Source organism: Taudactylus pleione, unplaced genomic scaffold, assembly GCF_031769625.1.
Source record: "Taudactylus pleione unplaced genomic scaffold, aTauple2 ptg000154l, whole genome shotgun sequence".
Classification (NCBI taxonomy): Eukaryota; Metazoa; Chordata; class Amphibia; order Anura; family Myobatrachidae; genus Taudactylus; species Taudactylus pleione.
This window is the reverse complement of record NW_028284556.1, coordinates 7774077-7796378: the sequence shown is the minus strand read 5'-3', so window position 1 is coordinate 7796378 and position 22302 is coordinate 7774077. Positions and strand designations below refer to the sequence as shown.

General features: G+C 44.9%; 1 protein-coding gene across 1 annotated transcript in view; it reads right to left on the bottom strand.

The window, feature by feature from the left end:
- Window positions 1–22302, bottom strand: part of FNDC1 (fibronectin type III domain containing 1) — a 205760-nt gene that overhangs the window by 63862 nt on the left and 119596 nt on the right. Inside the window, exons 13-14 of the mRNA XM_088474480.1 lie at window positions 16920–16994; window positions 3794–3943 (exon numbers count right to left, since the gene is read on the bottom strand). Of these exons, the coding sequence (XP_088330606.1) occupies window positions 3794–3943; window positions 16920–16994 (225 nt within the window). The remainder of the gene's footprint in view (window positions 1–3793; window positions 3944–16919; window positions 16995–22302) is intronic.

The following is a 22302-nucleotide window of genomic DNA, read 5'->3' as shown; positions in this document are numbered from 1 at the left end:
AAAAATACACATTTTCCATCCTTCGTTTTAGTAAACTTGTATCTAATCCCCAAAATAGGTGTACCCATGAGCCTAAGCTGCACTTCAATTAGACAGCCTCACTCCACCCTCCTCCCACTGGCTGAGAAAGCCCTACCACCTACTGTACCGCTTTTGCAAAAAAATGGGAACAACAGTGCAAATGGAGGCACATCCAAAGAGGATTGCAATGTCTGCACCTCAAGTAGAAGTACAAATGAAATTCTAAAAAAGTATTTGTTTGCAGTGTAACATCCCGTTTCTAGTTATTGCTGCATATTTATTTATTCCAAATCTCCATCAATGCAGTGTTACACCTATCTGGCACAGTAATGGTTTGTTTACATAATGTGAATGTAGTAGTATCATTATTGATTTACTTTTATAAATGTCTCATTTTACGTTGTGGAGATAACTGACTGAATGTTTTGGTTTTAATTCCAAGTGATTAACACGTATTCAGGCAAATCAGTAATACATGGGCAGGAAAGTGTTTCAATGGCAAATTTTAATAATAAATTGAACACAGTAGTTGGCCTAGCACAGAGGTATTTGTACTGCTGCAATACTACTGTTAACTTATCACCAATCAATTATCTTGGGATGGTGATAATAGATGAAAATCCGAATAGTGGCCTGTTTTGGGGGCTTATTCATTATTTGCACAGATAATGAAGTTAGTTTTGGAGGTGGATACTTAAATACCAAAGCAATTCAAACCTGTTTGGTGCAGGGATGGCTGCTTCAAAAAGCAGCCACCCACGTGATACTTCCCACAGATGATACCACAGCTAATTAGTAATGGTGGAATTGTACACTGCTGGTACCGATATGACAGTGGTAGTAAGCATGCATTACCCAAATTCATGAATGTGCACTGCTGGAGGGGACACAGGGCTGGAGGGGGCAGAGAGATTCAATAAGATCCCTCTTCGCAACCCGAATTCCCTTCATATAGGAGACGGCATACAGTAGGCAACCACAGGCAAACGCCAAAAGCTTTCTGTTTTCAGAGTATGCTGCATACTGGACAGCTACATTGGGCAGATAATACATTTAACCCATTACTTAAAATATGCAGAAAGAAGTGTGTCCACATGGGTAATGGACCCATAAGTGATCATGCATAGGCCCCTAGATATGTAATGGTTTTATTATGAATAGATATAAATCTTGCTAATGTACCTTTGGAATAAGATGTTAATGTCTATAATTGACTCATACTTACAGACTTCCTATAAATGCTTTTCCGGGAGCAGCCCTCCCGCAGGCCGGTTCGGGGGCAGGAAAAGTCTGCAATTCGTGGGTCCGCGAGGATGGGTCAGGTCCAAATTACGCAAATCGCTCCGTTTAGCCCCTTCCCCTCCTCGCGGAACCGCGAATTCCCCATTAAATCTCCCCATCCTGCCCTCTTCACTAGGAAGTGGGCAGGATGTGTGAGATCTACCTACACTTCTGGGGGTGCAGGGGGCTATCCGGAAAATCGGGACTTCCGGGAGTGTTGTCAAGTATGACTTGACTACTGAGTTAAGGTGTACAGTATATAGCCCCACCTTGCTTCAAGTACAGTACACACAGCTACAGCATTCTATCAAAACTGCAGTAGCCAGATAGTGTGTATTTAAATATAAGGGTTTGGTATGGATTGCCGGCAGTCGGGATGCTGCTGGCCAGAATACTGATAGCGGCATCCCGACAGTCAATCCCGACACCCATCAGAAAACAAGGTAAGTCTAACCCTAACCCCTACCCTAACCCTCCCTCCCCGGTGCCTAAACCTAACCTCCCCCCCTAGTGCCTAAGCCAGCGCCACAACTAGGGGGGGGGGGGAGGTGCACGTGCACCAGGGGCGCCGCTGCACCCGGTGCCAGTGTCCTCCAGTCCGGCGCCATAGCGAGGCTCCAAGCCAGACGCCCACTGAGATGCTATTACCAGCAGGCGCCCGACTCTTTCCCTGCAGCACCGCGGCAGCCATAGGCTGGAGTTCTCTCTTGAACTCCAGTTTCCGGCTCTCCCCACGGCCTGGGCACTGTGGGAGAGACGTCGTGACGTCTCTCCCATAGTTCCAAGGAGCAGCCAGGCGGACCGGACGGCGGCAGACGCAGGAGCGGGGTTTAAAGTAGGTATTGTTTTTTTTTCTTTTTGTGTGTGTGTGTAAAAAGCAGCACTACTATAAGGGCACTACAGGGGCATTACTGTACTACAGGGGTATTACCATATGGACACTACAGGGCATTACTGTAAGGGCACTACAGGGGCATTACTATAAGGGCACTACAGGGGCATTGCTATAAGGGCACTACAGGGGCATTGCTATAAGGGCACTGCAGGGGCATTACTATAAGGGCACTACAGGGGCATTACAATAAGGGCACTACAGGGGCATTACCATATGGGCACTACAAGGGCATTTACTATGGGGCATTACCATATGGTCACTACAGGGGCATTACTATGGGGGCTCTACTACAGGGGCATTACTACTGTATATGGGCACTACTACAGGGGCATTACCTCAGGGGGCATTACTAAAGGTGCACTGCTGAAGGGGACATTACTATGGGGGAATTACCGGGGGGGGGACGCCAAATTACTGTCTTGCCCCGGGTGACAAAAATCCTAGTTTCGGCCCTGCCTAAGCCTAACCTCACCCCCACACCCTAATCCTAAACCTCCCTCCCCGGTGCCTAACCCTAACCCAGTGCCTAACCCTAACCCTCCTCTAACTTGCGATACTTACCTCCGGGATTGGTCGGGATTCTGGTGCCAGGGTCTAGTGCAATATTATTCTGCGTTCGCTCGGTACGCTTACGCATCAAACCTTACTACTAGAGAGATGGAACAGGGATGGGAAGGGGCATCCTCACACAGACAAATTTAGCTGGTGATGATGACTTGTCACAAAGGCGGCACGTATACTGCTGATGTGGAGGCATAAGCATCCTGGGATGTGTACACCTCTGAAGAAATACACTATTTTGCAATCACTTTTTCTTTATTTGTTCAGCATTTTAAAACCCTGCTTAACAACTGTTCCAATCACTCCACTGAGCCACGCTCACTCCTCTAGTTTTAGCTGTGTCCTCTTCCAATTGTTTTTCTACCAGCATTTATGTTGTGTACTTTGTATATCAGTATTTTATGTATTTCTTGTTTTCCTCACTGTCCGGGTGTAGCACTCTGTCATCTTACAACAGGGATGCTATACATCATCATCTACATAATGTCAGCTTTTAAAAATATTATTTTATTTGTTTAGTAGACACATTTTTATTTTTTTTTCTGAAAATACATATAGTCAGAATAAATTGTGAACTTTAAATGTGCTTTAACTATCTAAACATGACCAAATTCTATGTACAGTCTGTATTTTACCTTCATGGCAATATACTACCCATGTTATGGGGTTTATGTAATAGGGTGCGGTGCCGGTTAACTGCACTGACGGGATCCCCACAAATCATTTTTTTATTTTTTAAATATAGCAACCTATCTTACTAGTCAACATCAATAATAACTGGGCTAAAGTATACAGTATATAGCCAAGGAGCAAGCTGTGTAGTCTTTTGCAGTGATCCCCCATGTTTAGTGGTAACCATTACAGTCCTTAGCAAAAGAGCTGGTTATTCATTAAGGCAGTAGAGAAACCATTTTTCTATTTATTTTTTTATTTAAATCTTTTATCTTTAACAGTAAACACGGCAACTCTCTATTCAACTGACTTGTTTTTATATATTATTTTAACAGAATTTCATAAAGAAAGGAAACAACATACCAGAAAACCTTTTCTTTCCAGATGCATCGAATTCTGACACCAGGTTGTTATCAAACGATTTTATTTCTGATTCCCCAGTAAGAATTGGATGATCTGTGGTTGTTGCTGTTGTTTGTATCGGGTGCTGAGTTGTCTCAAGTAGATCATAATCTGAAAACATTGTATTATAAACTTAGATTACAAAAGAAATCAGTGGAATATTTTGCTCACCATTCAGTAAAGACATTTTAATCATACATGTCAACTCTCCAGGAATACTATACACTCGGGTGGATCGCGTCAATAAAGTGGGGGTGGGTCATGGTGATGGGGATCTTGTCACCATACCCCTTGGACATCCCTTTTGGAATCTCCCAGAAAGAATGTCCCAAAAGTAGACAACTACAATTTTAAGGTATAGTTTATAATCAACGTATTATGCTTTGTCCAGCATTATCATTTAGCATAAATTGGGTTGGACCATTTTAGGCTTCATATAAACTTTGGGAAATATAGAGTTTGAATTTACCACAGTTTTCTACAGCAACACTTACTGTTTATCAGAAAATTGAAACCATGAGTTAAATTAGCAAACTAATAAAATCACTTTAACTATCTTTCATACAAATTTAAAGGGACAAGCCTTCTGAAATGTTAATTTATTTAATCAACTATTTTATAAAAAGGCCCCGATTAACAAAAGCCTGACTTTGTTTACGCTCCTGTTATAAATTCCAGCACCCAATCAGAGTTTATAGAAGGAGATGGGAGAGAGCAGATTCAGCCTATGACAGTGCATGCTGACATCTCAGAAACCGACCTTGGCAATAGCACAAGTGGAGGGAGGTGTAACCAGTGGGTTAAATAATTATTTTCTACAAAGGCATATAAGTTAGTTGTAACACACACATATACCCTTGCTAGGCCCCATTGAGGTTTGCAAAGAGATTGTATTCATACAGTTACAGTCTTTGCATAGAATGGTCAAATCACTTTGAGGTCAAACAAGACATAAATATTGAGGCCTAGCTTGTACCTGTCATTACTATCAGAGATGTATAATGAGCCATTCATAGCTTACATGGTGTTATCAGCAGACAGTGAGCCACATTCCATTGTAAGATGTGTAGAGACGCTAAGCATTATGGGTAACTGTTAGGGATATCCATATTCTCTATACAAAGGGGGCTATGAAAGAGTTTATCTCCAGACATACTAGGATACATCATTACTGTATTTCTTTGTCTGAATATATGTTAGTGCTTACAGAGCATGTGCAAGAGATACCAACAAGTGCTTGATACCTAGTTTGTTACTAATATGGGCTTAATATCCGGACCGCCAACACCCCATATACTAGGGTATATAAATCAAGACCTAGACAAAGGCTCTTGGCTCGTGCATGGATCTGAGACTGCAGTAGGGTGCCTGCAATGTATATTGAACTGCCTGGGCATTATTGAAACGAGGGCTACCCAGATGAAGATGAAGTACATCTTATGTTGAAGATGATGAATTACCGGTGTCACCTGAATACATAGACAAAAGTTGAGTATACCGTATACTTTGTATGTTAATTGTTTGTTTGTTACTTGTAAATAAAGTGTGTTCATTTGTACTCACTCAAATGGTCACGTGTGTGTACTATTCATTTCGATCAGAATGAAACCCACCGTTATGCACTTGGTGTGGAGAAGTGGGATCGAAAAGGTTTAATAGTTTGTGGCCAATTGACTGATTCTGTAAAAAGAGCCAATATGCTGTTTTATTTATTTTCTTGCTGTCCTGTAAATTGTATTGTGCTTAAATCACATTGTATGTTATTTTGTCTTTTTCTTTTTTTAAAAAAAGAATAGAAAAAATGCTTTGCAAATTGTTGAAACATGTGAAAATTGCAAAAGGGTAGATTATAGAATAAGGTGATGAAATTTCAGAAATGTGTTAAAAAAATCTCGGTTTAATCCAACATGTTTGGGGACGCCTTTACAATGTAGTGATGTGAGGTTTTGGAAAGCTAATGATTTTGAATTAGAAGATGAAATGCCATTTTGTGTTTCTGAGAATTCTCTACCTTTAAGAAATTCCATAGGGAGGGGGAGTGAATCCTCACAAGCAAGAGTTGAGATGTCAGCTAGCGCAGAAATTAGTGAGCTTGAGATACACAGAGAAGTGTGTCAGAAAGAATTTCAAACAGAAAATGTGTTTGATCAGAGAAGTGATTGTGTGATGAAAATGATTTGACAAAATGGAAACAAAATGTTGAAATCCATGAATTCAGGCAATATGTCCAGAAATCGGAGTCAAAATTGAATGCAAATGAGGTTTCTGCCAAAATGCCATTGATTTCTTGTACTCATGAGGTGAATGATGAAATGCCTGAATTACCAGTCACTGTCCCGCTTGCCATGCATTTTGAAATGAATGAAAAACAGGATGTGTCTACGTGACCATTGAAAGGGGTGGTGATGATACCTTTTGCCTTGCCCAATGAGACATGGGCGTTGCCCAAAGCCAGAGGGTGGGAAATGGGCAGGATTTCAATAAAAGTACATGTCCCTGAGACTGAAGACTCCCCCTGTGACAACATTACTTTTACATGGCATGAACCTCAGCGCGTCATTGTTGAGTTTAAAAATGTAAAAAGTGAACAAGATGTGTTTTCTGATGAAACAACCATTGCCAATGATGTTCATGGTTTACTTGCTCATTGTGAAGGAGGAGTTGGTGGGTACACACTGACTAACCACAAGGGGCTTACATGCATTACAGACACACTGATTGTGGGAATATTTTGTGACAAAGTTGCAGATATTGTGTTTGGTAATGAAATTCGCATCCCAGTGTATTTCCTTACAAAGCCTTACCAGCCAAAGGTTTTGAAGCAGCTGAAAGATACACAGTTGCCAACGACAACGGCAGAAACTCTATTGCTGATTGAGGAGTTTAAAGTGCTACTTGCTGGCAGTGTGAAATTTAAAACAATGTTTGAACTGTCCATATTGGATTTCTTTATGATCGCAGCTCCACGGTGGTGGGAAGATTTCCAAGACAGAGAACATTATTGGTTCATGGACTATGGTGCTACCTGCACCCATACAGGATTGTTGTGGATTTTTGCTGAAGCAAAGCAGCTATCTTTAAAAGCTGACAGCTGACAGACAGAAGAAGGGGCTAGTGAACTTGTTGCATCTATGACTGTTTTCCAAGTCACTGACAAGACTAAAGACCCTGTAAGTCTTCACACTGAGAAATGGACATTTGACACAAAGTCTATATGGACTGCTGTCCAAAGCTGGAAGATCAACGTGGGACATGCTGATACACACACCTACAGCTTCAATGGTGTGTGCAAAAGTGAACTGAGCACAGAACATGGTGTGCAGTTCACTGCAAAGACAGCACTGATGGTGCTAGGAGAACTGTTAAGCCATGACGGAGCTGACGCTGCATTCGAGCAAGCTCAAATCAAAGGGATTCCTTATATCCAAACTATGGTCAGAGACATAGCAAAAGCTTGTTACATTTGCCAACACCTGGAAATGTGGCCTACCTTGCTTACTGATAAAGGCCTCATATACTATGAAATGACTGCACAAGTCTGGCAATTTGAATTCGTCGTTTGCCATTAAGAAGATGGAGAACGAGTGTTGTACTGAACAGCTGCAAAACCTGTCATTCAGGAGTGAAGTTGTCTCAAACAGAGTGATACAAGATAAGAGACTTTCCTGAACATGTGACACAGACTGACCTGTTGATATTATGGGATGTCCGAGAAGATTCAAGCAGACAAAGACACCCATTTTATACAATATTGGGTTTTCTATGCTTCATACCATTCATAAAACTGACATCAGTATGATTGAATGAATGGATGTGTTATTTAGGAAACAGGAATGTTTATATATATATATATATATATATATATATATATATATATATATACAATGTTGGTTTTTAGAGCAGGCTGTATACAGTACATATATATTTTTTGGTTAACCGGAGAGTGGTAAAAGGTGGAACTTTTAAGTAGGATATCTGGTGCACAGACACAAACACTTATGATAAGGTTGTTGTGAAGAAATGTTTAGAAGGAAGAGAAATAGAGACAGGTAGAATAGATAATTGTTGCAGGATAAGTAAATGCTTATTTTGTTTTGTTGTTATGGTTTATCTCACACTGTTTATTTGTTTAAGCCAACAGGTTGCTGGTTGGAGCAGGAGGTTAGAAAACGTCGCTGGAGGTGTGCCTGAGATGACGATGGCCAGAGAGTGATTTATTATACAGGAGAGAGTGTCCAGGAGGACAACGGGGTTACAATATTTGATGGCACAACCATTATGTACATCTATGTGTATTTTGCAAAACTGAACTTGTGCCTTATATTGATTGGATCCACAATCACCAATATTCTCAAGACTTTTTCAAGATTTCTTTGAATTGAACTTTATTTTACTTTACTGATATTAATTATCTTATAAGTAACTGATATATTTGATATAATCATATGTATTATTCACTGTTTTATTAGAGTATTCACATGATATAAAGGAATATAATGTAGAGAGTTCAGGGCCGGTGCTAGACTTCTAGGCACCCTAGGCAAAACTTCTGCATGCGCCCCCTTATGTAATGCCCACTGTAATGGTGCCCCTTACGCAGTGCCCCCAGCAGTAATAAGGTCCCTAAAAGTAATGCCCCCTTTAGTAGTGCCCCCAGTAGTAATGCCCCCTGCAGTGCCCCCAGTAGTAAAGGCCCCTGTAGTGTCCCCAGTAGTAAGGCCCCTGTAGTGCCCCCATATGATGCCCCCAGTAGTAAGGCCCTTGTAGTGCCCTCAGTAGTAAAGCCCCTGTAGTTCCCCCAATAGTAAGGCCCCTGTAGTGCCCCCAGTAATGCAGCCCCTATAATGCTCCCTGTAGTGCGGCCCTAGCAGTGCACCCAGTAGTGCGGCCCCTGTAATGCCCCCAGTAGTAAGGCCCCAGTAGTGCAGCCCCTGTAATGCCCCCAGTAATGTGGCCCCTGTAATAAGTCTCCCCTGCGTGCACATAGACATACATACATAATAAAAAAAAGTTACTTTAAACTAGGGGTGAGCGGGTTCGGATTTCTGAAATCCGAACCCCCCCGAGCCCCCCCGATCCGAGTCCGATCCGAGTCAGGCTCGACTTTTCCCGCCTGACTCGGATCTGACATCGAGGCAAAACGTCATCATCCCGCCTTCCGAGTCTCGCGGGTTTTGGATCCTATATAAGGTACCCGCGTCGGCGCCATTTTCTCACTCGGCTGTGGACAGTGAAGAGGGAGGGTGGGAGTTAGTGCTGTGTAGTGTAGTGTAGTGTAGTGCTGCTGTTGTCCACTACTTCAAAGTCCATAGGGGCTGGCTGTGTTGTGCTGTGCTGCTGTTGTTAATAGGGGCTGTGTCCACTACTTCAAAGTCCATAGGGGCTGGCTGGACTGTGTTGTGCAGTCAGTTCCAAAGTCCTGTGCAGTGTCCCAGTCCTAAAGGGGTGCTGTAGTGTTGTCCAGGGGGTGCTCTGTCCATCAGGGGTGCTCCCCCCAAGTGCTAAAAAAATAATATATTTTCTGTGTTTGTGAATTGTGTGCGCAGTAGCCGCACGTGCATCAACAAAGTAGTGCCAAGCGTGCGCCTGTGTCATAAGTAAAGGGCCGGCTGGCTTGACCGTTAAGGGTGCTGTAACCCCCGAAAGTACACTCCAGTCCAAACCAAAAAAAAAATTATTTTCTGTGTTTGTGAATTGTGTGCGCAGTAGCCGCACGTGCATCAACAAAGTAGTGCCAAGCGTGCGCCTGTGTCATAAGTAAAGGGCCGGCTGGCTTGACCGTTAAGGGTGCTGTAACCCCCGAAAGTACACTCCAGTCCAAACCTAAAAAAAAATTATTTTCTGTGTTTGTGAATTGTGTGCGCAGTAGCCGCACGTGCATCAACAAAGTAGTGCCAAGAGTGCGCCTGTGTCATAAGTAAAGGGCCGGCTGGCTTGACCGTTAAAGGGTGCTGTAACCCCCGAAAGTACACTCCAGTCCAAACCAAAAAAAAATAATTTTCTGTGTTTGTGAATTGTGTGCGCAGTAGCCGCACGTGCATCAACAAAGTAGTGCCAAGCGTGCGCCTGTGTCATAAGTAAAGGGCCGGCTGGCTTGACCGTTAAAGGGTGCTGTAACCCCTGAAAGTACACTCCAGTCCAAACCAAAAAAAAATTATTTTCTGTGTTTGTGAATTGTGTGCGCAGTAGCCGCACGTGCATCAACAAAGTAGTGCCAAGCGTGCGCCTGTGTCATAAGTAAAGGGCCGGCTGGCTTGACCGTTAAGGGTGCTGTAACTCCCGAAAGTACACTCCAGTCCAAACCAAAAAAAAAATTATTTTCTGTGTTTGTGAATTGTGTGCGCAGTAGCCGCACGTGCATCAACAAAGTAGTGCCAAGCGTGCGCCTGTGTCATAAGTAAAGGGCCGGCTGGCTTGACCGTTAAGGGTGCTGTAACCCCCGAAAGTACACTCCAGTCCAAACCAAAAAAAAAATTATTTTCTGTGTTTGTGAATTGTGTGCGCAGTAGCCGCACGTGCATCAACAAAGTAGTGCCAAGCGTGCGCCTGTGTCATAAGTAAAGGGCCGGCTGGCTTGACCGTTAAGGGTGCTGTAACCCCCGAAAGTACACTCCAGTCCAAACCTAAAAAAAAATTATTTTCTGTGTTTGTGAATTGTGTGCGCAGTAGCCGCACGTGCATCAACAAAGTAGTGCCAAGCGTGCGCCTGTGTCATAAGTAAAGGGCCGGCTGGCTTGACCGTTAAAGGGTGCTGTAACCCCCGAAAGTACACTCCAGTCCAAACCAAAAAAAAATTATTTTCTGTGTTTGTGAATTGTGTGCGCAGTAGCCGCACGTGCATCAACAAAGTAGTGCCAAGCGTGCGCCTGTGTCATAAGTAAAGGGCCGGCTGGCTTGACCGTTAAGGGTGCTGTAACCCCCGAAAGTACACTCCAGTCCAAACCTAAAAAAAAATTATTTTCTGTGTTTGTGAATTGTGTGCGCAGTAGCCGCACGTGCATCAACAAAGTAGTGCCAAGCGTGCGCCTGTGTCATAAGTAAAGGGCCGGCTGGCTTGACCGTTAAAGGGTGCTGTAACCCACAAAGTACACTCCAGTCCGAACCAAAAAAAAATTTATTTTCTGTGTTTAGCCGCACGTATATATCAAATCGATATAACATAAATGGAGGACCAAACTTTCTCCGATAAAAATAAAATAGAGAAAGATCAAGAACCACTTCCTCCTAGTGCTGAAGCTGCTGCCACTAGTCATGACATAGACGATAACATGCCATCAACGTCGTCTGCCAAGGCCGATGCCCAATGTCATAGTAGAGGGCACATACAATCCCAAATGGCAAAGTTCAGGAAAATGACCTTGAAAAAGACATTTAAATCAGCTGAAGAGAAACGTAAACTTGCCAATATGCCATTTACGACACGGAGTGGCAAGGAACGGCTAAGGTCGATCCCTAGTATGTTCATGACTAGTGGTTCAGCTTCACATGACGATGGAAGCACTCCTCCCACTAAAAAAATCAAAAGAGTTAAGCTGGCAAAAGCACAGCGAAGAACTGTGCTTTCTAAGAAGATATCACAAATCCCCAAAGAGAGTCCAAGTGTGGTGGTGGTTGCGATGCCTGACCTTCCCAGCACTGGACGGGAAGAGGTGGCTCTTTCCACCATTTGCACGCCCCCTGCAAGTGCTGAAAGGAGCACCCACAGTCCACTTGCTGATATGCAAATTGAAGATGTCACTGTTGAAGTACAACAGGATGAGGATACTGGTGTAGCTGGCGCTGAGGAGGAAGTTGGCGAGGAGGATTCTGATGGTGATGTGGTTTGTTTAAATCAGGCTCCGGGGGAGACAGTTGTTGTCCGTGGGATGAAAAAGCCCATCACGGTCATGCCTGGGCAGAAGACCAAACATTCCACCTCTTTGGTCTGGCAATATTTCTATCCAAATCCGGACAACAACTGTCTTGCCATATGTACCATATGTAAAGGTGAAATAAGTAGGGGTAGGGACGTCAACCACCTAGGAACATCCTCCCTTATACGGCACCTGCAGCGCGTTCATAAAAAGTTACTGTCAAGTTCAGAAACTTTGGCTCAGACCGTAAGCAGTCCAGGGACACCTAAATCCCGTTGTCCTGTTGTATCCAAGCGCCTGCAAACCACACCGTCAACTCCCTCCTCGTCAATTTCCTCCTTAGTCAGGATCGGAAGTAGTCCTGCAGGCCATATCACTGGCATGACTGACTCTCCTATCCGGGATTCCTCCGGAGGATCCTGCATTGCTACGCCTACTGCTGCCGCTGCTGCTGTTGCTGCTGCTGCTGGGAGTCGTTCATCATCCCAGAGAGGAAGTAGGAACACCACTACTTTTACTAAACAATTGACCCTCCAACAGTCCTTAGCGAGGAGGATGAAGTACGACAGCAGTCATCCTGAAGCAAAACGTATAACTGAGGCCTTGACTGCTATGTTGGTGTTAGACGTGCGTCCGGTATCCGCCATTAGTGCAGTGGGATTTAGACAATTGATGGAGGTAGTGTGTCCCCGGTTCCAAATCCCGTCTAGATTCCACTTCACTAGGCAGGCGATACCGAGACTGTACAGAAACGTCAGAAAAAGTGTCCTCAGTGTCCTGAAAAATGCCGTTGTACACAATGTCCACTTAACCACGGACATGTGGACAAGTGGAACAGGGCAGACTAAGGACTATATGACTGTGACAGCCCACTGGGTAGATGTATCACCTTACGCAGCAACAGCAGCAGCGTCACCAGTAGCAGCATCTCAGAAACGCCAGCTCGTTACAAGGCAGGCTACGCTGTGTATCACCGGTTTCAGTAAGAGGCACACCGCCGACAACCTCTTAGAGAAACTGAGGGAAATCATCGCCCAGTGGCTTACCCCACTTAGACTCTCCTGGGGATTTGTGATATCTGACAACGCCACCAATATTGTGCGGGCATTACATCTGGGCAAATTCCAGCACGTCCCATGTTTTGCTCACACAATAAACTTGGTGGTGCAGAATTTTCTGAAAAGCGACAGGGGCGTGCAGGAGACGCTTTGGGTGGCCCGAAAAATTTCTGGCCACTTTCGCCATTCAGCGACTGCGTGCCGAAGACTGGAGCGCCAGCAAACACTCTTGAACCTGCCCCGCCATCACCTGAAGCAAGAGGTTGTGACGCGGTGGAACTCAACCCTCTATATGCTTCAGAGGATGGAGGAGCAGCAAAAGGCCATACAAGCCTATACATCCACCTATGACATAGGCAAAGGAGGGGGTATGCACCTGACTCAAGCGCAGTGGAGAATGATTTCCGTGTTGTGCAAGGTTCTTCAGCCCTTCGAACTTGCCACACGTGAAGTCAGTTCAGACACTGCCAGCTTGAGTCAGGTCATTCCCCTCATCAGGCTTTTGCAGAAGCAGCTGGAGAAAGTGAAGGAGGAGCTAAGACGGAGCGATTCCGCTCGGCATGTGGGACTTGTGGATGAAGCCCTTCATTCGCTTTGCCAGGATTCCAGGGTGGTCAATCTGTTGAAATCAGACCACTACATTTTGGCCACCGTGCTCGATCCTAGGTTTAAAGCCTATGTGGTGTCTCTCTTTCCGGCCGACACAAGCCTGCAGAGGTGCAAAGACCTGCTGGTGAACACACTGTCAGCTGAAGCGGAACGTGACACGTCAACGGCTCCTTCTTCATTTTCTCCCGCAACTGGGGCTGCCAGGAAAAAACTTAGGTATCCTAAGCAACCCGCTGGCGGTGATGCAGGGCAGGCAGGACCAAGTTTGGACATCTGGTCCGGACTGAAGGACCTGGCAACAATTTCTGACATGTCTACTGTCACTGCATATGATACTGTCACCATTGACAGAATGGTGGAGGATTACATCGGTGACAGCATCCAAGTAGGCATGTCAGACAGTCCATACCTGTACTGGCAGGAAAAAGAGGCAATTTGGAGGCCCCTGTACAAACTGGCTCTATTTTACCTGAGTTGCCCCCCCTCCAGTGTGTACTCCGAAAGAGTGTTTAGTGCAGCCGGGAACCTTGTCAGCGAAAGGCGTAGGAGGTTGCTTCCACAGAATGTGGAGAAGATGATGTTCATCAAAATGAATTATCAGCTCTTCCAGGGAGACCAGCCTCCAGAAGGTACAGAGGGACCTGTGGTGGTGGATTCAAGTGGGGACGAGTTAATACTTTGTGAGGATGAGGATGTACACACTGAAGAGGGTGAGGAATCGGTGGATGAGGAGGATGAGGATGACATCTTGCCTCCGTAGAGCCAGTTTGTGCAGGGACACATTAATTGCCAGCTTGTTTTGTGGGGGCCCAAACGAACCAATCATTTCAGCCACAGTTGTGTGGCAGACCCTGGCGCTGAAATGATTGATTTGTTAAAGTGTGCATGTCCTGTTTATACAACATAAGGGTGGGTGGGAGGGCCCAAGGACAATTCCATCTTGCACCTCTTTTTTTCTTTGCATTATGTACAGTTTGGGGCCTAGTTTTTCTAACTGCCATCCTGCCTGCCACTGCAGTGTCACTCCTAGATGGGTCACGTGTTTGTGCCGCCCACTCGTGTCGCTTAGCATAGTCATCCAGCTACCTCGGTGCAACCTTTTGGACATAAAAACACTATTGTGAGGTGTGAGGTGTTCAGAATAGACTGGAAATGAGTGGAAATTAAGGTTATTGAGGTTAATAATAGCATAGGAGCAGAAAAACCTACAAATTCTGTGATTTTAGCTGTTTTTATGCTTTTTTTCAAAAAAATACAGATCCAAAACACAAAACCCAGAACCCAAAACACGGAAGGGTGGTTTTGGCAAAACCAATCCAGATCCAAAACACGAAGAAAGATCCAGATCCAAAACCAAAACACAAAACACGAAAAGTGGCCGGTGCACACCCCTACTTTAAACCCCGCTCCAGTGCCTGCTGCCGTCCGACCCCGGCGCCAGCTCCTTGGAACTATGGGAGTGACGTCATGACGTCACTCCCATAGTGCACTTCGGGACCCAGAAGACGGAGCTCAGGAGTGAGCTCCGTCCTCCGGCGCCGGGGGAGCGGGTAGGGGTAGAGAAGGAGCCGGGTGCCCGCTGGTAACACAATCTCAGCGTGCACCCGGCAAATGGGGGGGAGGGTGATCGGAGGGCCGGGCGCCCTCTAGTGGCCGGCGCCCCTAGGAAGCTGCCTAAGCTTGCCTAGTGGAAGCGCCGGCCCTGAGAGAGTTAGGTTTAGGCTGGGGGGGTTAGGCTGTGGAGGGGAGGGTTAGGCTGTGGGAAAGGTGGGCTAGGGTCAGTGGCATCACAAGGGGGGTGCGGGCCACACACATGTGTCACCGGCCGAGGGGTGATACCAAAGTGCCGACTCCTCCTCAGTGACAGGAGCCGGGTGCTACACTGTAGCACTCCATGCAGCACTCAGTTCCTGACACGGTGAGGGAGCCAGCACTGCACACAGACTGGTCCCAGGGGACAGTCCACATCTCCGGGACCCCTAGAGTAACTAAATTGGGGGATCAGGACGCAAGACCACGTCCACTGTTTGCCAGCGCGAGAGTGGCGCCACTGGTTAGGGTTGGGAATAGGGTTAAAGAGTTAAAATACTTACCTGCATGCATCTGGATTTCTGGTGCCAGTATTCTGCCCACTGGCATTGTGTGCGCCAGGATTGCGTACCTAAAGTGGTCATCAGAATGGAATCTGCTTAGTACCCTATCTATGAGGAGTCTATTGTGTGTTTTAGAGATGATTCTGCAGTGTATAATGTTCATCAGATTGCATTGCATTCAGGACTATAGCCCGCTGAGGCTACATTACTGTATGTTAGCTTATAACATTGGTATTACCATGTTGCATACATTTGCATGGGTACATTTTTGCCTTACATCTAACTTATATTGCCAATGAGGCATATCTTTTTCTAACCATTTTATTCTCCTATATAAATAATCTTAACCTTGACAATGTAGATGGCCATTCAGTTAGATCAAAATGTGAACTAACAACCTCATATTTCTTTCAGATATAGGGGGAGATGTAGCAAGCTTTGGAGAGAGAAAATGGAGAAGTTGCCCAAAGCAATCAGATTCTGTCATTTATCTATCACAGTATTTGAAATGACCGTTAGACACTGATTGGCTGCTTTGGACAACTACTCAACTTTATCTCTCTCCAAGGCTTGATACATCTCCCCAATAATATTAAATAGCAATAATATAAAATCTAATAGACATAATTGGGGAGATCCACACAAGTCAGAAGCAACTGCAACTGCACTGCTTGTTCGGAAATAAATGCGAATTTTTGCCCAAATGCAGAGCTGCATGCATCTATGTGCGCACTGCCCCCATCCACCCTTATACAAAATAAGCTATTATCACTATCAGTGCATATTGCACCAGCACTATCCTTGATGCAAAAGATACTATGAAATCAGATGGATCTCTGCCTACAGAACACTTAGCCTATTGGTGCGTAAACACAGTACGATAAAAATGTACAATACGAACGATACCGATATCGATCATATTGTTATCGTTTATATCGTGCATTTTTTTGGTGCCTTCCAATTCACCAACGACCTGCGATGCGCTGGCACGTATGGACGATAACAATATAGTCCATCGCCCGTGCATGCAGGCCCACCTGGATACATAGGACCTGTCGTTGGTGGGTTGGTGGTGTGCTGGATGATCGATATCGATCATCCAGCACACCGGGAATGTGCAGGGAGATCGTTCAGTGATATCATTATCCCTGACGATCGTCCCGTGTGTATGCACCATAAGTGCGATCATTCTGTTGCTGCCAGTTACAGCCACTCAGCCACAAGTGGAGAAGCATAGCATTCTGAATCACCCATACAGTAGTTGCTCATAATTGCATATGCTCGGCTCTGACACATGCACTTTGCGACCAATCGCAAGATCCGTCCACAATACAGATTTGAGTTCAACTCTAAATTCATCTCAGTTTCATTAAAATATTACTGAACATCATTCTCTTATGTTTATATCTATGAATGAAAGTGAAAGTTGTCATCAGATTAAATAGTTGAATAGTGGATGGTCAAAAATTATTACCTTGATCAAGATCAGGGAATGTAACACTCTCTGGAGCAGCAGTGGCCACAATCAGGTCTTCACCAGAGTAGCTATCTGTTAGGAGAGGAATTAACAAATACATTGTAAAAATGATGCTTTTCCATTGTTTTAAATTGTTAAATACAATCTTCAAACAAAAATAAAAAAATATATTTATTTAAAAAGAAAGGGAAAAAAAACTTTTAAGCGTGGCAAGGTAATTTTGCTAGCATCAGCGAGTGTCAAGATATACTATTAGATTTTGAATATACTATGCGGGTTCTTCAGTCAGTGGAATTACAGGAAGTTCATGTGAAAACAATAAATAGGGCCTATATATCCCAAGCTAACATATGATAAGGGAATTGATGGCTTGTCCGAAGTGTAAGAGTTCAACTGCATTGTACATTCATAATGTCTGGGAATGTGGTATTATTAAGAAGTTCTGGAACAAACTTTTAGGGGTAAATTTACTAAGAATCGAGTTTGGGTGAGATTGCAATCTCAACGTGAGTTTAGGCATGTTTTTCATCTCGCAACTAAGGGTGTGCACCGGCCACTTTTCGTGTTTTGTGTTTTGGTTTTGGATCTGGATCTTTCTTCGTGTTTTGGATCTGGATTGGTTTTGCCAAAACCACCCTTCCGTGTTTTGGGTTCTGGGTTTTGTGTTTTGGATCTGTATTTTTTTGAAAAAAAGCATAAAAACAGCTAAAATCACAGAATTTGTAGGTTTTTCTGCTCCTATGCTATTATTAACCTCAATAACCTTAATTTCCACTCATTTCCAGTCTATTCTGAACACCTCACACCTCACAATAGTGTTTTTATGTCCAAAAGGTTGCACCGAGGTAGCTGGATGACTATGCTAAGCGACACGAGTGGGCGGCACAAACACGTGACCCATCTAGGCGTGAAACTGCAGTGGCAGACAGGATGGCAGTTTGAAAAACTAGGCCCCAAACTGTACATAATGCAAAGAAAAAAAAGAGGTGCAAGATGGAATTGTCCTTGGGCCCTCCCACCCACCCTTATGTTGTATAAACAGGACATGCACACTTTAACAAACCAATCATTTCAGCGCCAGGGTCTGCCACACAACTGTGGCTGAAATGATTGGTTCGTTTGGGCCCCCACAAAACAAGCTGGCAATTAATCTGTCCCTGCACAAACTGGCTCTACGGAGGCAAGATGTCATCCTCATCCTCCTCATCCACCGATTCCTCACCCTCTTCAGTGTGTACATCCTCATCCTCACAGAGTATTAATTCGTCCCTGCTGGAACCACAGGTCCCTCTGTACGTTCTGGAGGCTGGTCTCCCTGGAAGAGTTGATAATTCATTTTATGAACATCATCTTCTCCACATTTTGTGGAAGCAACCTCCTACGCCTTTCGCTGACAAGGTTCCCGGCTGCACTAAACACTCTTTCGGAGTACACATTGGAGGGGGGGCAACTCAGGTAAAATAGAGCCAGTTTGTACAGGGACCTCCAAATTGCTTCTTTTTCCTGCCAGTACAGGTACAGACTGTCTGACATGCCTACTTGGATGCTGTCACCGATGTAATCCTTTAACAGACAGACGCACGCTTGCCGCTGCTGCTTTGAGGATGCAAGTGCGGCTACAGCCCACACAATTCACAAAGACAGAAAAAAAAAAGAATATTTTTATTGTTTGTGGAGCGCACTTTGACGGTTACACCACCCTTTAACAGACAGACGCACGCTTGTCGCTGCTGCTTTGAGGATGCAAGTGCGGCTACAGCCCACACAATTCACAAAGACAGAAAAAAGAAGAAGAATATTTTTATTGTTTGTGTAGCACACTTTGAGGGTGTCACCACCCTTTAACAGACAGACGCACGCTTGTCGCTGCTGCTTTAAGGATGCAGGTGCGGCTACAGCCCACACATTTCACAAAGACCGAAAAAAAAAGAACAATATTTTAATTGTTTGTGTAGCACACTTTGAGGGTGTCACCACCCTTTAACAGACAGATGCACGCTTGTCACTGCTGCTTTAAGGATGCAGGTGCGGCTACAGCCCACACAATTCACAAAGACAGAAAAAAGAAGAAGAATATTTTTATTGTTTGTGTAGCACACTTTGAGGGTGTCACCACCCTTTAACAGACAGACGCACGCTTGTCGCTGCTGCTTTGAGGATGCAAGTGCGGCTACATCGCACACAAGTCACAAACACATTAAAAAAATAGTTTTTTATTTTTTGGAGCACTTTGAGAGTTACACCACCCTTGAACAGACAGACGCACGCTTGTCGCTGCTGCTTTAAGGATGCAGGTGCGGCTACAGCCCACACATTTCACAAAGACCGAAAAAAAAAGAACAATATTTTAATTGTTTGTGAAGCACACTTTGAGGGTGTCACCACCCTTTAACAGACAGACGCACGCTTGTCGCTGCAGCTTTAAGGATGCAGGTGCGGCTACAGCCCACACAATTCACAAAGACAGAAAAAAGAAGAATATTTTTATTGTTTGTGTAGCACACTTTGAGGGTGTCACCACCCTTTAACAGACAGACGCACACTTGTCGCTGCTGCTTTGAGGATGCAAGTGCGGCTACATCGCACACAAGTCACAAACACATTAAAATTTTTATTTTATTTTTTGGAGCACTTTGAGAGTTACAACACCCTTTAACAGACAGACGCATGCTTGTCGCTGCTGCTTTGAGGATGCAAGTGCGGCTACAGCCCACACAATTCACAAAGACAGAAAAAAAAAGAACAATATTTTAATTGTTTGTGTAGCACACTTTGAGGGTGTCACCACCCTTTAACAGACAGACGCACGCTTGTCGCTGCTGCTTTAAGGATGCAGGTGCGGCTACAGCCCACACATTTCACAAAGACAGAAAAAAAAAGAACAATATTTTAATTGTTTGTGTAGCACACTTTGAGGGTGTCACCACCCTTTAACAGACAGACGCACGCTTGTCGCTGTTGCTTTGAGGATGCTGGTGGAATCTAGACGGGATTTGGAACCGAGGACACACTACCTCCATCAATTGTCTAAATCCCACTGCACTAATGGCGGATACCGGACGCACGTCTAACACCAACATAGCAGTCAAGGCCTCAGTTATACGTTTTGCTTCAGGATGACTGCTGTCGTACTTCATCCTCATCGCTAGGGACTGTTGGAGGGTCAATTGTTTAGTAAAAGTAGTGATGTTCCTACTTCCTCTCTGGGATGATGAACAACTCCCAGCAGCAGCAACAGCACTAGGAGGAAGTGGTTCTTGATCTTTCCCTATTTTATTTTTATCGGAGAAAGTTTGGTCCTCCAGTTATGTTATATTGATATATACGTGCGGCTAAAGCGCACACAAACACAGAAAATATTTTTTTATTTTTGCTGGAGAGTAGTGCACTTTGTGGGTTACACCAGCCTTTAAGAAATGAGCCAGCCGGCTCTTTACTTATGGGACACAGGCGCACGCTTGGCGCTGCTCCTTTGTTGATGCACGTGCAGCCACAGTGCACACAAGTCACAAACACAGAAAATATATATTTTTTTGTTTTGGAGTGTACTTTGGGGGTTACAGAACCCTTTAACGGTCAAGCCAGCCGGCCCTTTACTTATGACACAGGCGCATGCTTGGCACTACTTTGTTGATGCACGTGCAGCTACTGCGCACACAATTCACAAACACAGAAAATAATTTTTTTTTTGGTTTGGACTGGAGTGTACTTTGGGGGTTACAGCACCCTTTAACGGTCAAGCCAGCCGGCCCTTTACTTATGACACAGGCGCACGCTTGGCACTACTTTGTTGATGCACGTGCGGCTACTGCGCACACAATTCACAAACACAGAAAATATTTTTTTTTTTGGTTTGGACTGGAGTGTACTTTCGGGGGTTACAGCACCCTTAACGGTCAAGCCAGCCGGCCCTTTACTTATGACACAGGCGCACGCTTGGCACTACTTTGTTGATGCACGTGCGGCTACTGCGCACACAATTCACAAACACAGAAAAAAAATTTTTTTTTGGTTTGGACTGGAGTGTACTTTGGGGGTTACAGCACCCTTTAACGGTCAAGCCAGCCGGCCCTTTACTTATGACACAGGCGCACGCTTGGCACTACTTTGTTGATGCACGTGCGGCTACTGCGCACACAATTCACAAACACAGAAAATAATTTTTTTTTTGGTTTGGACTGGAGTGTACTTTGGGGGTTACAGCACCCTTTAACGGTCAAGCAAGCCGGCCCTTTACTTATGACACAGGCGCACGCTTGGCACTACTTTGTTGATGCACGTGCGGCTACTGCGCACACAATTCACAAACACAGAAAATAATTTTTTTTTTGGTTTGGACTGGAGAGTACTTTCGGGGGTTACAGCACCCTTAACGGTCAAGCCAGCCAGCCCTTTACTTATGACACAGGCGCACGCTTGGCACTACTTTGTTGATGCACGTGCGGCTACTGCGCACACAATTCACAAACACAGAAAATAATTTTTTTTTGGTTTGGATTGGAGTGTACTTTCGGGGGTTACAGCACCCTTTAACGGTCAAGCCAGCCGGCCCTTTACTTATGACACAGGCGCACGCTTGGCACTACTTTGTTGATGCACGTGCGGCTACTGCGCACACAATTCACAAACACAGAAAATATATTATTTTTTTAGCACTTGGGGGGAGCACCCCTGATGGACAGAGCACCCCCTGGACAACACTACAGCACCCCTTTAGGACTGGGACACTGCACAGGACTTTGGAGTGGACACAGCCCCTAAGGAGAACTGACTGCACAACACAGTCCAGCCAGCCCCTATGGACTTTGAAGTAGTGGACACAGCCCCTATTAACAACAGCAGCACAGCACAACACAGCCAGCCCCTATGGACTTTGAAGTAGTGGACAACAGCAGCACTACACTACACTACACTACACAGCCCTAACTCCCACCCTCCCTCTTCACTGTCCACAGCCGAGTGAGAAAATGGCGCCGACGCGGGTACCTTATATAGGATCCAAAACCCGCGAGACTCGCAAGGCGGGATGATGACGTTTTGCCTCGATTTCAGATCCGAGTCAGGCGGGAAAAGTCGAGCCTGACTCGGATCGGACTCGGATCGGGGGGGCTCGGGGGGGTTCGGATTTCAGAAATCCGAACCCGCTCACCCCTACTCGCAACTCGAGCGAGTTTGGAAGTGAGCTCTCATGTGAGATTGCAAACTCGAATAAACTCCCCATTGGTCTAACTAGGAAGTACTTTACATGAAAAAGATGCAACTCGCAAATTTACTAAGAATCGAGATTACAATCTCGAGTGAGATTGTAGCAAACTCACTGATAAATTGAAGTTTCAAATAGACCACCTCCTGAGCTGCGAGTTTGCCAGAAGCATACACA